Below are 17919 nucleotides of genomic sequence, written 5' to 3'. Positions count from 1 at the left end.
AAACATTTTAGTAAACTGAAAACATTGAAGATCTAAATATTGCATTCTTTGGAAATAAGAAGCTTTATGGCTGTCAGGTATTTACAGTGTTAAAGAGTATAATGTGTGTGGTAGAAGGAACGCTCTAAATGTCCCTCTGGTATTAATATATATAATAAACAATTTGTGTCACGCTTCTTTTTTTTCATAGTAATGGTCTACAGTTTACATCATTGTTTGGTAACAAAACTTCCAATTGATATTGTTAGGTCAACTATGGTATTTATGTTGAATGTTTAATATACATATTGGTTTGTTTTTTATTCTTGTTAACTTTGGTGATACAACAAAACAATTTAATTCAGAAATTATTTAGATTTAGAATTGATATTTTGTCTTTATTGAACTTAGAGTAAGTTATTGCACAGTACATTTTTAAGCTTAATTATAAAACAAATAATACCCTAGGGTCACTTATTGCACCATGATAAGTTAAATAGCATTTTATTTATATTTTTTTCAGTTGTTTATTAACATTGAGGTATAGACAAAAGTAAGATAAAAGTTACCAAGGGTTTCAATGGAGTAGTGTTTCAACTAAGCCTTTGTTATAATAATGTCTTACACCAAATGCTTATGTTTAGGCCATTAAATACACCTTCTGTTACTAATGTTAAGATCAGATGATAGCTAGTTGTGTCTAAGTGTGAATGTGTAGTATTTAAAGTACGTAATTCCCTCTAGCCTTACACTGTTAAATTAGGGATAGCTAGCTCACTTCCGTCTTGTTTTACACTGTTAAATTAGAGATAGCTAGCTGACTTCCATCTAGTTTTACACTTCTAAATTAGGGTTAGCTAGCTGACTTCTGTCTAGTTTTACACTGTTAAATTAGAGATAGCTAGCTGACTTCCATCTAGTTTTACACTTCTAAATTAGGGATGGCTAGTGCAGATAGCCCTTGTGTAGCATTGCATGAAATCCAAAAACAAACAAACAAGCATAATTAAAGATGTGTTAACTGTGGAAACTCTACTAAGTAAAATAGTTACATATATTTTTTGATATCACATCTTCCAATTATTTTAGTTTAGTCACAGAGTCCATCAGTATCCTTTCACTAAAACTGATTTCTTATTATTACTTTCTGACTTATAGTGTACAATTCCTTCTTCTTGTAATTTTTGTTAGTTAATTTATGTATAGCAGTTTACTTTATTTTGGTGCAATGGAATTTCTCTTGCAGAATTTTTGTAGTTATATTTTCTAATAGCTTCTAGATCTCTTCATGACATGGGACTGGGCAACCTACTTTCATGACTATGGACAAGAAAATAGCAAGTATTTAAGGGTAAACCCACAAGTTGCTGTAGTTCTGCTTGAAAAGTAAGTGGAACATAAAAATAATCAAAGTTAATTTTAAATGTCACTACATACTGCTTTATTATAAATTGTTAAAGTCTTTCCAATAAAGATTATGCATGTTTTGAATTTTAATAAAGGAAAAAGAAAATGTATAGCTACCTGAAAAGTTGTATGTTTAGTTACCTAGTTGTGTTGCCCTTAAGAAACCTGATACTATTGATGTCTTACTCCAAGACAAGTTCTGCAAGATGTCAAGTTTCATTTTTTAAATTAAAAGTTAAGTCTTATTTAGTTTCTCAACTAGCCTTTGACAGGTGTAAATACAAATTTAGAAAGAATGAAGGTAAGATGATAAATAGTTGTAGACTGTGAATAAAGTAATGTTTTATTTTTTCTTTCTTTAATGTTAGTTTATTTTTGTATTGGTTAAATTGTTTGATATATATATATATTTGTTTATGAGAATTATTTTGCATTGTTATCTTAAGGTATGTGTTTAGAACAAAACCAAATCTCCTAAGCTAGCTGAATCTTGTGTTTGGGATAATAGCAAAAAATTTGCTTGCATTGAGGGTACCATGACAGATGAATCAATACCTTCTAATCATAATAAGTATGGTGGTATGTTAGACGTACATAATATTCATTACTCGTTTAATTTTTGTTTGAACTATAGGTATTTTGTTTTGATTAGAAGTTGGAAACAGTTGTAGATTTTATTACCAAAAAGTTTATCTTTGTAGATTTTTTTATCATAGTAATACATTAAACATAACTTGAGAATTCTCTGTATTAATACCATAATTATTAATGAATCAATTTTAACTGTCGAGAGTTTAATAATAGTTGAATGTCTGTTGTGTAGTCAGTTAATCATACATGCATACAATTTGCACATATTCACAAGATGATAGGTTCCAATGCTTCAAATTGAATAAACATTCTTAGATTTTCAATTCCACGTGTAATGTGAGAGTAATAAAACATTGAATACAAAGTAGATAAATATTATCAATATATTGTGTTTCTAAGGTAGATAGAAATAAAATCTTAAATTTATGGTGTAATGTTTATAACTAAAATTCTATTTCACATTTTGAAGTTAATAATCGTGAATGTGTCAGTTAATTTAGCCATAATTAGTTTCATTTAATAGAAAACCACTTAAATTCAGAATGTTTGTTTATTCATATATTTAACAGTGCTTACCACAAATTTGCACAATTAACTGATACTTTCTTGCATATAAATATGATAGTTTTCCTTAACCTTTTTTTTTATGATAACTAGGTGTCTAGGCTTTTTATAATGAAAGAACACCTTATATCTGTTAAAGCATGTCTTGTTAGTTGGCATAACTAAGAATATAGGTACTTGTAGGAATATCATGAAGTATATATTTTGTATTGGTTGATCTGTAAGTAATTTCGAAAATTTTATATTTAAGGTTGTTCAATGTGTAAGCTTCTTTATAATAGAAGTTATATATGGTTTTAACTATCACCTTTGAGTTGTACTTAGGAGATAAAATTCATGTTTTTTGTTTGTATGTTGAAATATCCTTAAGTCATTCAATCAAAGTAATTTTTTTAGAAATATGTAAAGCATATAAGTGTTTGAGTAATTTTGCACAGTAATTATGTGTTTAGAAGTTACATTGTGCACAAAAGAAGCTTCTCTACTACAATAAAAATACAAATGTTCATGAGTAGTTTGTTGATCCTGATTCTAAAAATTGTGGAATATTACTGATCACCTCTAGATTTTGAGCTATGTTAGGTTTATTTTAAATATTCTTATATATTGTGAAAATAACACTGATAACTTTATTTATTTATTGAAAATTGCATTTAAGAATGTTTAAAAACAACACATAATTATATACTGAAAATACACTTAAGCTGTGTTTAAAACTTTCATCATGGTATTATTTTTTATTTCTTTTTACAAAATACCAGACTGACTTGTTGCATCTTTTATGTATGTTGTTAGTTTCGTAGACTCAGATTACGAGTCGCACGCCTTAACACACTTGGCCATGCCGGGCCCAAAACTTGCAAAGTTGTTGTTTTTGAATTAAGCACAAAGCTACAAAATGGGTTATCTGTGCTGTGCCCACCACGAGTATCGAAACCCAGTTTTTAGAGGTGGAAGTCCGCAGACATGCCACTGGGGTACAACATCAAAGTTGGAATTATTATTATGCAGAAAGTGTAACATCTTTCTCCACGTTTCAGTAGCAAGTGTATGAGAATCACTTAACCCTTGTTTGAAAATACAACAGGATAATAATCCAGAACTTAGGTTTCCTCTGTGTGAAATTATATGAAAGCGAAGGAAAGAAATTGGGATGTAAAATTTAAAAAGTGATCAGTTTAATGTCATATATTTACTATGTTGAAAAGTTTTTAAAAACTAATGAACGTAAAACAAAAAATAAACAAAAATACCAGCATACAAAAAAACAGTTAACCGATTATTGAAGTAATATACTTAAAGTAATACCCGCTTATTAATTAGTGTTTTGTTCCAGAAATGATCTTTTTATCTCTAATATTTTACTACTTAGTACAAATTTATATTTAAATCACAATATCATTCTTTTGCAACTCTTCACAAAATGTCAAGTGCTTATTCTTTGATTCAGTCTTCTGAACAACTCAAGTTCAGAATCTCAAACCAAAGAGTGTCTACCATATAGAATTTAACACACTTCTCTTTAAGTTTTTAATGTAGAAAAAGCTTTTGGTGTACATATTACATTTAAACTTACCCTTAGCCAATCTCTTTTGTCATAGTATATTTTTTGTAGGAATCGCCTATTGAAACAATACTTTTTAACTTTTGCATAATTTTTCATCTGTTATTTTCTTTGACAAACTATCATAATATAATAATTAGCATGCCATGCAAATATGCGTTTGTCAACAAATGTTACTTGTAATGATTGCTGTAAAACATTCGACATTGCACTATTAAATTTATGAACAAAGTTGAATCTACGTAAACAAAAGATCAATGTTATGTTTCACAGGCGAAAAATTCATTATGAAAAACGCTCAATAATCAGGACGGTATACACATTTACAGTTATTTAACATATTTCATCGTGTTTCACAAGTATAAGAATTTGTTGTAATTTTCTACCATTTATTACATGTTGTACAAGTAATTATTATTTAGCATTTTCAATCCCTTATGTAACTTTTCACAGCAGACGTTTAGTAAAAATTAGGTATGTTTTCTATATAAATTGTCATAAATAAATACTTTTTGTTGTTTTAACAGGAGACAAGAGAAGTTGCCACGACTTACTATGGATATAATTTACATTATTGAACGTAACATAAATGAGATGATACTGTCAACAAGTTTGATGTCCGAAATTTTCAACTTTGTAATAACTGCTGTATATACTTTAAATTATTGCTGAGATTTTGAGTTAGTTGGTTTTGGAGTTATTTTGTTCCAATTCTTCCTCATCACTACAAGTCATCCTCTACCTCAGTCTACGATAAGGTGTTAATGTTGGTCAAGTACCATCTTTACTACGATTATTTTAAAATTATGTTTATGTTTAACTAGCAGATGTTTATATAATACCTAGCAAGTGCTCGTTGAAACAATTCAATTATTGCGCAGTTGGCAAAAATGTTTTGGTTTTCAAGCAATGGGTGTATGCAGCACAATATAGAGCGCCCAAGTTCGCTATGTAGTTGTGTAGATTTTCCAGGTGGATTCCACTGTGTCTTGTCATTTTACTGAGCGCAAGAGGAGACCTCTACCAAAGTGAGAATTTTTTGACAGTTGTCGTTTCTATAAGACGTTTCAAATGGATTTTATTCAATGCAATTTATTCGACATGGTACAATAAAATAATGCATGAATAGAATACCAATATGAAAAAACATAACATCTTTAAACTGCTACTTTCATTTGTTCGACAAAAAAAGGTCCTTTTTCTATTGCTATTTCTTTCTTTCTTTCATAAAATTTCCTCATAAAACGAAACATTTTTAATAAGATACATTTTTCTCGGATTGTCTGCCTCCCAGTGAAACAGGATAAGTCTTCATATTGATAATGCTAAAATCAGTGGACACAGCAGACAGCGTGATGTGGGTATGCTATAAGGTCTTTGATTGCTAAGATTTGTTTTGCGTTTGAAACTGGTTCTATGGCAGATCGTAAACGCGGTAGGAGAATTCTGTTCCAAAATAAGAAGTTTTCTTCATCAAGTGCGTAGTTCTTTCATAATCTGAAATATTTAAAACATTTAATTGTAAAGGCCGCGCAACCGTAACAACGCAACATGGGCCAAAGATTGATTGATTTCAACGGTGCACATCTCTAACAGCTCTAGCGGCACGAGTTAACAAACATAACGATCTTGCACGGCTTTTGCAACACTTCGTGACCCTTCAGTAGTCCTCACATAATTAAACTCATTTAGTCACAATAACAATATTGTTTTCCAGCACTGCATTAGCAGGTCTGGTTACTTATAGAAAGCAGTTCAACTCAATGAACCCAAAGATTCTTGCTTTAATTATATTATCTATTTCTGTCAAGCAACTATTGTTAGTTTCTTCATATACTCTCAAGTGTTTCCTACATATCCTAAAAATAATTGTTGAACATTTACTTGTCTGATGTAATGGCTCCTCTGCAGCCTGGGTAATGACATGTGTTTGGATTCTATCCCTAAAGCTGTTGTCACTTTAAGATCTATTTATGAAGTGTCTGTTTACTTTGGTTGTACGTACGAATTCTCATATTACAAATAATATTTATATATATATTATTTTTCATCTCATGTGCTTCACCACAATGCTTCCAATCTCGGTACCATTCTTGTATTTTAGTTCAACACATGGCTCGGCATGTTAGGGCGTTTGACTCGCAATTTGAAGGTTGCGGGTTCGAATCCCTGTTTACCGAACATGCTCACCTTTTCAGTCGTTGAGGTGATATAATGTGATGGTCAATTCCACTATTCACTGTCAAAACGGTAGCCCAAGAGTTGACAGTGGAGGGTTATAACTAGCTTCCTTCTCTCTAATCTTCCACAGGGACAGCTAGCAAAGATAGACCACTTGTTACTTTGCGCGAATTTCACAACAAACCAAACAGTTTGACATTACAGCTTTAACAATATTATAATTTTCCATTTTCAGTAAAAATCTTCTGTGTAGCAGTTCTACATTACAATTCCAACATTATTATCCCTTTACGGCCTCAGTAGCAATATTTTCTCTCAGTTCTGTATCACATTTCTAACAATATTATATTTTTTCCAGCCTCAGTATGAAATTTATTTTTCAGTTTCATATCGAAACCAATTTACAGAACAAACATTATTATCTTCTTCCAATCTAAATGACCCCCAGTGACTCAGCGGTTTGTCTGCGGACTTCCAACGCTAAAAACCGGGTTTTGATACTCGTGGTGTAGCTTTGTGGTTAATTCAAAACAACAACAAACAACAACCAGTCTAAATATACTATTACTAAGTTTTCAATTTATAAACATATTCCTTCGCCTATAACTTGGATTCGTAGAGAAAGCGGACTGAATAACTATTTGATTTATGGTTAATTGTGAATTTAGACCTATAATTGGATAGAGTTCTTTGATCTAATGCTAACTGAGCGTGTTTGTTGCCACAAAATATTTAAAATGAGCATTAAACGGGCCATCATTACAAGTGGTGTTCGAATCATTTTGTCACCCCCTCTACCCCAGTGGCTCAACAAGAATTTAGCAGACTAACAATGTTAAAAATCAAATTTCAATATCGATTGTGCAGTTGCACACTAAACAATCGACCGATTAGCCAATTGAATCATTTTGTAAATACGAAGTTGCCGTTGTGACTTCTTTTTTGTCTTTCTGTAACTAGGTTGTCGTGTGTTCTTTGCTGCATTTTTACAATTCGATTCCGAACAAAGAGTAGGCCAGTGTAAGCCAAATATCGTAAAGAATTTTGCATATAGGATTTTGTAATAAACACAAAGTTAAAATGAAGTTAGTTAGCCATTCTTTGTAAATTTGAAGAAAGAGTACCGGAAAGTAAACATTCCATATTATTATGAACAATACTGGTGTATGACGGAGGCTAAGAAGAGTTATGCGAGTTAATTATAAAGTAAATACGTAAAGCGCCATATAGTTTAGCAGTAGTTAAATGCATAATAGCTTACGCATGCGTACTAATAATGGTTTACTCATGCGAAAAGTACCAGCCTCAAATAATTACTTTTAAAGTAGTTAAACTAACTCAAATGTTACACAGGTAAATTGATAGCGATATAAAAGTATATAATCAGGACTCTATCTTACATGTGGTTTGATAATGTTACAAAGTTTTAATGAATAGCCGTGTTTTTCAAGGGTTTTCTAAATGTCATTGTGTTTGAATGTTTCAGGAGGTGTGTCATCAGCCGTAATGTGCTTACTCACCAACCTCTTCACTTCGTGATCCAAACTTTTTAATTTGATTTGTCAGTGGGGTAACAAAAACGGCGTCAACTCTTTTGGATTTTCACATAGTTTTCGATGACTAAGGTACACCTTTCAACCATAGTAGCCAACGGCAGTCGATTTAGCAGATTTTCGTATTTTAAAAGCTTCATAGCTCTTGAATTTTGACAGTTACAGGTTGCGACAGCTGAAGAGAGTTTAGGTAAGATAGTTTGCCACTTGATCAAATTCGACCCTCATAAAATATGAAAATATCTTCGTATGTCCGTGGTTATAAACAGACTCAGACCAGTGTGGCAAAACGATGAGGAATAATATTCTACATATGTCCTCCATTTTTCATCAGAATTCGATCACCTTGGACTGAGTTATAAAGCAAAAATAGTATAAAAAATCTATCCCAATGTTAACTGATATGGCTGTAACCTTGACCCTCCAACATCCAATCACTTCTAAGTTAGATCATAGTCCAAAAGTATACCAATTTTCGTCTTTATCCATTCAGCCGATCACGACAAATCCTGCTGACAAACACACATATATACATAAAAAAACACACTGGGATAAAAACATAACCTTCATCATCTTCAATGGCAGATGTAATGATTGGTTTAAACCCCAGGAAGTTACTTTCTATTTTTTCGAACAAATGGAATTCTGTAGCGTTTCTTGTGTGCAGGAAAACATTTTGTTCACTGCCTTCACTGAGGATTTAAATAAACTCTCAGTACAGGATAAATGTCAGCTCTGTCCACAAATTTAGCTGCTGTTTCATCAGTCTTTTTTACATAGAAACAGTTATGAATATACCCGAGACATATCACCCAGATATTTTCAGTTACCTAATTTTCAGTGTTTGATTTTGAAAGCACACATTGTTTAGATGCCTTGTAACAGTCTGGGTGCACGTAGTCAGACGCATTAGTTTTCATAATCCAGTCGAAGTTAAAGAACTGGTACAAAACTGTTAAACTGGACACGCATGAGTTCTATATAGCCACCTTAAATTGGTTAGAAATATTTAATGTGGATGGATATTGTTCTATACTTAACGAGAAACTACTTATTTGTTAAATTGTTTAGTAACGTTTACCAGATATATTAGTGTTATTGTTTGTTTGGAGAAATTTCGTCCAAAGCTACACGAGAGCTATCCACGCTTGCCGCTTCTAATTTAATAGTTTAAGACTAGAGAGAACACAGCTGGGTTTCACCTCCCATCTCCAACTCTTGGGCTAGTCTTTTACCAAAGAATATTGGGATTAATCGTCACATTATAACGCCACTACGGCTGGAAGGACGAACATGTTTGATATGACGGGGAATCGAATCCATTCCCCTCATATTACGAATTGAACGCTCTAACTATCATGTTATGTCGGGCCATTAGGCCTAGAATCTAGATTTAATTGTAAACAATTAGAATTGTTTTACCGCTTGAATTGTAACCCTACGATACATTTACATTTATATTTTATAGATCATATACCAATAAATATATTTTAATGCATGATTCTGTCCAAATAATCACATTTTTCGTAAAACAAGCACCTCCTACAAGCTGCTATATATACTTACAGTTTCGGAAATATGTTGATGATAAATATGTAATTAATGTGTTAAAATGAAGCAAAACTCATAGTTTACAACAAAAGTTTATTTTCATATCAGTTAACTACTGATCTTGATTTACAGTAAAATGGTAAAACATAAGGACAAACACGGTTATTAAATTTCAAGTTGTTCACAAATTAACAAAAGTTTATATATTAATGCTATATTTCAGTACTAGCCTAAATATATGTAAAAATAACTGTTCAAGTTTTTCACAAAATAACAAAAGTTTATATATTAATGCTATATTTCAGTACTAGCCTAAATATATGTAAAAATAACTGTTCAAGTTCACAAAATAACAAAAGTTTATATATTCATGCAAATTTTCAGTACTAGCCTAAATATGTATAATAATAACTGTGGGCTATTGTTTTAGGTAGGATTGTTTGATCTGTATCAAAAATTATTCCTGTTCTCGAGTCTCTTATGGTTCTAGTATTAATTTTCATGATGTCCTCAGATGACACAGCAGTATTTGTTTCAATTAATTTGCACAAGGGTGTAACAGGAATATGATTGTATTACGTGCAGAAGCCACGTTATTCTGAAAGGTCATTCTTGTAACTTGTTTAACCAAGAGCAACAAAACCAGTTGGCATCATTACATGATTCAGTTCTAAACATTTGCTAGTTTTGGAACCTCACGTGAGAGACTGGTTTCCACGAGACTAGATAATTACTCACTTCATCACCGAGTATTAGCAATTTAAACCTTTAACTAAGTGTCATTCATTTGTTGCTATTAGTGCAAATAATACGAAGACCTTTACCAGCAAAAATAAATATTTCATTTTTGTGTGTTTTTATAACTAGTATAAAATATTCACTCTCGCTGTGGAACTCTTAACATCCTGTAATGATTCACAAAGGCCTTAGCGCACCAGTCAAGTGTCTCCTTCATCTTAATTACTTCTGTAGCTACCTTGCTACCTCAATGCGCCGATTCCTTAATTGATCTTATTGTTGAGAGTTTCCAAACTTAATACAGTTTTACTCGTTTAATTAATGTAATGAATGGTGCAAGAAATCAACGGTCTGATTTGAAAAGAACTGTAGTTCTATTGTATCATCAACATTGAATCTATAATAATTATATACATTGAGCATCGAAAAGTAATCATATACTTTAAATATCAACAAATATGGGGGAAAATGATTAATAGTTTTACTGTATGCATCTAGAAAAAGCTACAAGTTTTTCGACACACATTCCCTAGCAGCACAGTGGTATGTCTGCAGAATTTACAACGCTATAAAGCGGGTTTCGATACATGTAATGGTCAGAGCATGTTGTGTAGTTTTATGCTTAACTACGAACAAAGTTTCTCGACAATAGTCAATTACTAACTTAAAGTATTTACGAATAAAAATATATTGTGATATGAGGTGATATGTTATTATTGTGATTTCTTTTTATTCACTTTCGAGAACAGTCACTTTCCCACAATTTTTTGCTGATAGTAAAGGGTGATATAGATGTGAGACGTCATGGGCTCGAACATCCTCATCTCGCTTTCGTAATTTCAATTAATTTTGATTATTTTATTGTTCTTAATTTTCTTCATGCGAGACTGGCGAGTGGAGGTTAAGACTGACAGTCAGTGTTTCCACCTTCAAAATCTAGAGTACAGTTTATATACCACATTATACCCTTGGGATCCCTTGAATTGGTGCAGCGTCTTTGATTTTTGTTCAGATTTATTTTTGTGTACTACAAATATATGTTATACAATATATCAATTATAGAAATGTAAACTAATGTGTTATCGATAAGTGATTTACCTATAAAACGTTATAAATGCAAAACTATGCCATGCAAATTAAATGTCGAACTGTTTGTTTATTTTTGTTTAAAATTAACTACATAAATACACAATGGGCTATCTGTGGCAGCCCATCACGCCTATCTAAACTTATTTTCTAGTATTATAGGTCTACAAAAATATAGAAATGAAAGCCATAATCATATCATATTACATATTAAATTAGTAACGAAATCTGCATATAGGAACACCTATCCCTCTTTCTAAAACAAATATAATGTAATTAAATTTATCAGTCGAACTTGAAAAAGGTTAACATCTGTATGTAATCTGTATGGAAGTATATAACAACGCTGTTGTCCTTTAGAAACACCATCCAACTTTGTAACACGTAAGTTGTCACTAATTGTTTCAGACTCATTGTGTAAGTAACACATATTAACATGTACCTGCATGAAACATAGTGAAGTTTTATATAAGTAAAAAAATAATCTATTTAAAAATGTAAAATACGCCACATATCTGAACTCTTATTTTACAATACAGTAAAACTACAGTTACTAAAATCATAATGTGTTGTTATTTTCAGTCAGAAGAGCCTTTTAAAATGACTGGAAAAGCAAGTGTGTTTTCTTCTAGCAAAGCCACTTCGGGCTATCTGCTGAGCTCACCGAGGGGAATCGAACCCTTAAGTGTAGTGTTGTAAATCTATAGACGTACCGCTGTACTAGCGGGGGTGGGCTCTCAAAAAGCGAAAATTATAAATCTAGTGTTATAATATGAAAAGATCAATGTTGACACTTCGTCTTGTGGTGTTGGCATCACTTCTAGCAGCTCGCCCTCTGACATTAGTAACATGATCATATTATGCTGCCTGATAACATCTTCGTTTTTGGAGAAAAACATGGAATTTCATAATAAGTATTTGAGAAAAATTTCATATTAAATTTGGTTATTATTCAAACTTATATATTAATTAATTTAATTTTGCATATCACGTATATGTTCATCACCTAATTAATTTGTTAATATTTAATTAAATAAAGTATTACTTAGATATTGATTAAGAATTTGCACTTCACCATATATTAATCACATTATTAATTAATCTTTAATTAATAAATCTCCCCCCAGTAACACCTCAAACACCCTCCCTCCTGGTATTGTCCTTTGGCAGGTAGTACGTGGCCAGAAAAATCTGTTCACATCTCTAATGATTCCTGGCCAATGGAGATTACTGGTGGATCTATCTGCTATCTTCTTTGCTCTTAGGTGTCCTTGCACAGTCAACTCGTGAATTAGTTTCATCAGTTGAGTCCTGTATTCTGTTGTTATGATTTGTTACACTTCCCCAGTATAATTTCTCTGTGTGAGTTGGTACAGCAGTTCCTTCTAATACTCTGCTCTATAAGTGCTTTACCCCTTTGTCTACTGCTCGATTTTCTCCCATATATTGTCACAAAGATTGTGCAGTGAAGAATGTTTCTTTTATGCTTCCTTCAATTCCTGCAAATTTACATTCGTGATATCACCTTTTGACCTTTGTAAGATCTTCGTGTTATGTTTGCTCTTCTTTTCTTGAGTTCTATTGGTGACTGCCAACGCTTCTTCGTTTGTATATATATATATTTTTTCCATACATATAGTATTTGATACGTTTGATATAGATCTCCTTTGTCTTCTGTTAAATTTTCTCCCAGGCACTGTCCCAAAGTTTCTGCAGTGGAGGGACTTTCTTTTATGATTCCTTCAGTTCCTACAAACCTTCATTCAGTTGTTGTTGTTTTTGGAATTTCGCACAAAGCTACTCGAGGGCTATCTGTGCTAGCCGTCCCTAATTTAGCAGTGTAAGACTAGAGGGAAGGCAGCTAGTCATCACCACCCACCGCCAACTCTTGGGCTACTCTTTTACCAACGAATAGTGGGATTGACCGTCACATTATAACGCCCCACGGCTGAGAGGGCGAGCATGTTTGGCAAGACTCGGGCGCGAACCCGCGACCCTCAGATTACGAAGCGCACGCTTTAACGCGCTAGGGCATGCCACGCCCCCTACTTTCGGGATGTCCCTTTTTGACATTTGTAAGGTCTTGATGTATTGGTTGCTCTTCTTTTCTTGACCACTAGTGGTGACCGCCAATGGTTCATCAATCTTCTTTCGGTCTGGTATCTGAGTTTCTACTAGCTGGTATGTTTCAAATGATTTGGTCAAATATAGGTGTTTTATACTGATTGTCTCTAGGTCTCCCCCATAATATAGTGCATTTAACTTTATTTTCTTCAGGGAAACTTTCTCATTGTAACCTTTGGTAGACTCCTGTTTCTAGACAACTACCGCTGTTTTAAAATAATAATCTCTTCAAAATAAGACAAACATATGTAAAAAAATTATTTAACTATGAAATATAACATTTGTATCCAAAACTAAATAATTATCCTTTATTTTCAAATATCCACTTAGGGTGATTCAGTTTTAGTTTTATTTCTTGGTTAATTTTCGTGGTGTGTGCAAATTGTTCTAATGGTTTTTTAAAGTATCATTATTTACGTTATTTGCCATTATTTGTTTTTATTTATATTATTTACATAACTTATCATTATTTACTTTAGCATCTGTTTAAAAGTTTTGTATTTTTTGATATATTTGTACATTAATTGTTCCTCATTGACACTTGTAGATATAATTACAAGTTTTTCTCAGTGGACTTTTAAGGGTTTTCATTTTCTTCTTGCTTTCTCTTTCTAATCTTTCAGTCAAAACTCACAGAAATTTTTATTTATGACTCATAATGACAAATTGGATATTAGGATTAATTATTTGTATTGTTAAAGACACTTTTGGCCTGTTGGTAAAAATGTTGAAAGTCTATTCTTAAATTTCAAAATTATGAGGAGTATCTTAAAAGGATGAGCTACCAGTTGTTAGTAACCATTCCTTCAATTGAAATCAGTTATGCTTGTTGTCATTAACCATTCCTTCAGTTGAAAACAGTCATATTTGTTGTCAGTAACCTTTTTTTCAGTTAACATTGGTCATATTTGTTGTCAGTAACCATTCCTTCAGTTGAAGTCAGTTATGCTTGTTGTCAGTAATCATTCCTTCAGTAAATATCAGTCATATGTGTTGTCAGTAACCATTCCTTCAGTTAACATTAGTCATACTTGTTGTCAGTAACCATTCCTTCAGTTAACGTTAATCACATTTATTGTCAGTAACTGTTCGTTTAGTTAGCACCAGTCACATCGTAACTCATTCTTTCCAGATCCACAGAAAATCTGAAGTTAGGCCTGAATAATGATCAATTTCTGTTAGGTGTGTCAGCTAAAATACATACTTTTGTATGAAAGTCTTAGTAACACTGAGTTTTACATTTGTATAGCACAGAATCCTTATTATATCACTGGAGAGGGAAATGTTTTGTTTATCTGTTACAGCTTGGTTAGATTTTTGAAACATCAATTAAAAATTAGCTATCATCAAATAATGTTAATGCTTAGATAAGAGGTTTAAAGGCAAATGCAAAAAGACAAAAATTGATATCGAGATGGCTTTTGTCATGGCTGTGTTTGTTGAGTGGTTCTACAATATCTTTGTTTTTCTTTTTAATAGAATTAGAGAAAGGCTTTGCAAAGCAGATGCAACAGGCTTTAGAGAGCCATGAGAAAGCTCTTGAGATCTTAAAACAGCAGCTACAAGACCTACAGAAGCAGATGGAAAGCAATCTGCAGGGAGACACCGACACCAAACAACAGGCATGATCTGTTACTGGTATCTGACTATTAGAATAATTTTAGTATTGTTTCCACAAAATTGGTAATCAGCTGAAAAAAAAACAAATCCAGACAAAATGTTGTGAATGAAGTTTCTAATTTTATGAAATAAAGTTGTATATTATCATTATGATTACCGGATAAAAACTGTAGTTATTTAAAGATGTTCTTCTAAGTGCCTATCTCATTTCTCAACCTATATTTGTTATTCTTCACAATGAGCTAGTTGCGATCTGCCGACCACAGGTGATGAATCCCAATTTTTAGTGTTATAAGCCTGCAAAATTATCACTGAACCACTGAGGGCCCTATTCTAATAGTCATTTTCAGCAAGATCTGGCTCCGTGCCACACATCGAAACTTGTGAAGAATTTTATGACTATAACGCAAATAAAGGTGCTAGACTAGTTTGGAAATTCTCCGAACTTAAATCCTTTTGTAAATCTTGAACTTGAACAGTTATTTTTACATATATTTAGGCTAGTACTGAAATATAGCATTAATATATAAACTTTTGTTATTTTGTTAACAACTTGAACAGTTATTTTTACATATATTTAGGCTAGTACTGAAATATAGCATTAATATATAAACTTTTGTTATTTTGTGAACAACTTGAACAGTTATTTTTACATATATTTAGGCTATAGTACTGAAATATAGCATTAATATATAATCTTTTGTTAATTAGTGAACAACTTGAAATTTAATAACCGTGTTTGTCCTTATGTTTTACCATTTTACTGTAAATCAAGATCAGTAGTTAACTGATATGAAAATAAACTTTTGTTGTAAACTATGAGTTTTGCTTCATTTTAACACATTAATTACATATTTATCATCAACACATTTCCGAAACTGTAAGTATATATAGCAGCCTGTAGGAGGTGCTTGTTTTACGAAAAATGTGATTATTTGGACAGAATCATGCATTAAAATATATTTATTGGTATATGATCTATAAAATATAAATGTAAATGTATCGTAGGGTTACAATTCAAGCGGTAAAACAATTCTAATTGTTTACAATTAAATCTAGATTCTAGGCCTAATGGCCCGACATAACATGATAGTTAGAGCGTTCAATTCGTAATATGAGGGGAATGGATTCGATTCCCCGTCATATCAAACATGTTCGTCCTTCCAGCCGTAGTGGCGTTATAATGTGACGATTAATCCCAATATTCTTTGGTAAAAGACTAGCCCAAGAGTTGGAGATGGGAGGTGAAACCCAGCTGTGTTCTCTCTAGTCTTAAACTATTAAATTAGAAGCGGCAAGCGTGGATAGCTCTCGTGTAGCTTTGGACGAAATTTCTCCAAACAAACAATAACACTAATATATCTGGTAAACGTTACTAAACAATTTAACAAATAAGTAGTTTCTCGTTAAGTATAGAACAATATCCATCCACATTAAATATTTCTAACCAATTTAAGGTGGCTATATAGAACTCATGTGTGTCCAGTTTAACAGTTTTGTACCAGTTCTTTAACATCGACTGGATTATGAAAACTAATGCGTCTGACTACGTGCACCCAGACTGTTACAAGGCATCTAAACAATGTGTGCTTTCAAAATCAAACACTGAAAATTAGGTAACTGAAAATATCTGGGTGATATGTGTCGGGTATATTCATAACTGTTTCTATGTAAAAAAGACTGATGAAACAGCAGCTAAATTTGTGGACAGAGCTGACATTTATCCTGTACTGAGAGTTTATTTAAATCCTCAGTGAAGGCAGTGAACAAAATGTTTTCCTGCACACAAGAAACGCTACAGAATTCCATTTGTTCGAAAAAATAGAAAGTAACTTCCTGGGGTTTAAACCAATCATTACATCTGCCATTGAAGATGATGAAGGTTATGTTTTTATCCCAGTGTGTTTATTTATGTATATATGTGTGTTTGTCAGCAGGATTTGTCGTGATCGGCTGAATGGACAAAGACGAAAATTGGTATACTTTTGGACTATGATCTAACTTAGAAGTGATTGGATGTTGGAGGGTCAAGGTTACAGCCATATCAGTTAACATTGGGATAGATTTTTTATACTATTTTGCTTTATAACTCAGTCCAAGGTGATCGAATTCTGATGAAAATGGAGGACATATGTAGAATATTATTCCTCATCGTTTTGCCACACTGGTCTGAGTCTGTTGATAACCACGGACATACGAAGATATTTTCGTATTTTATGAGGGTCGAATTTGATCAAGTGGCAAACTATCTTACCTAAACTCTCTTCAGCTGTCGCAACCTGTAACTGTCAAAATTCAAGAGCTATGAAGCTTTTAAAATACGAAAATCTGCTAAATCGACTGCCGTTGGCTACTATGGTTGAAAGGTGTACCTTAGTCATCGAAAACTATGTGAAAATCCAAAAGAGTTGACGCCGTTTTTGTTACCCCACTTACAAATCAAATTAAAAAGTTTGGATCACGAAGTGAAAAGGTTGGTGAGTAAGCACATTACGGCTGATGACACACCTCCTGAAACATTCAAACACAATGACATTTAGAAAACCCTTGAAAAACACGGCTATTCATTAAAACTTTGTAACATTATCAAACCACATGTAAGATAGAGTCCTGATTATATACTTTTATATCGCTATCAATTTACCTGTGTAACATTTGAGTTAGTTTAACTACTTTAAAAGTAATTATTTGAGGTTGGTACTTTTCGCATGAGTAAACCATTATTAGTACGCATGCGTAAGCTATTATGCATTTAACTACTGCTAAACTATATGGCGCTTTACGTATTTACTTTATAATTAACTCGCATAACTCTTCTTAGCCTCCGTCATACACCAGTATTGTTCATAATAATATGGAATGTTTACTTTCCGGTACTCTTTCTTCAAATTTACAAAGAATGGCTAACTAACTTCATTTTAACTTTGTGCGTATTCCAAAATCCTATATGCAAAATTCTTT

General features: G+C 32.4%; 1 protein-coding gene and 1 long non-coding RNA gene across 10 annotated transcripts in view; both read left to right on the top strand.

Moving 5' to 3' along the window:
• Window positions 1-17919, top strand: part of LOC143253709 (uncharacterized) — a 397296-nt gene that overhangs the window by 287851 nt on the left and 91526 nt on the right. The gene's annotated exons all lie outside the window — the stretch shown is intronic.
• The window catches only part of LOC143253698 (uncharacterized), an 82786-nt gene that overhangs the window by 54094 nt on the left and 10773 nt on the right, over window positions 1-17919 (top strand). For 5 of the 7 annotated variants that reach the window (XM_076507973.1, XM_076507971.1, XM_076507970.1 and 2 more), the window contains exons 3-4: window positions 1253-1365; window positions 4633-5156. In XM_076507973.1, the coding sequence (XP_076364088.1) occupies window positions 1253-1365; window positions 4633-4777 (258 nt within the window). In that variant the 3' untranslated portion in view covers window positions 4778-5156. Of the gene's footprint in view, window positions 1-1252; window positions 1366-4632; window positions 5157-7772; window positions 8633-17919 lie in introns of those variants that run through there. The other 2 variants (XM_076507968.1, XM_076507969.1) reach the window with 2 other exon arrangements.

The sequence above is a fragment of the Tachypleus tridentatus genome, chromosome 6 (assembly GCF_004210375.1).
Source record: "Tachypleus tridentatus isolate NWPU-2018 chromosome 6, ASM421037v1, whole genome shotgun sequence".
Lineage (NCBI taxonomy): Eukaryota > Metazoa > Arthropoda > Merostomata > Xiphosura > Limulidae > Tachypleus > Tachypleus tridentatus.
Note: the sequence above shows the minus strand (reverse complement) of the source record. Positions and strands in the feature narration are given on the sequence as shown.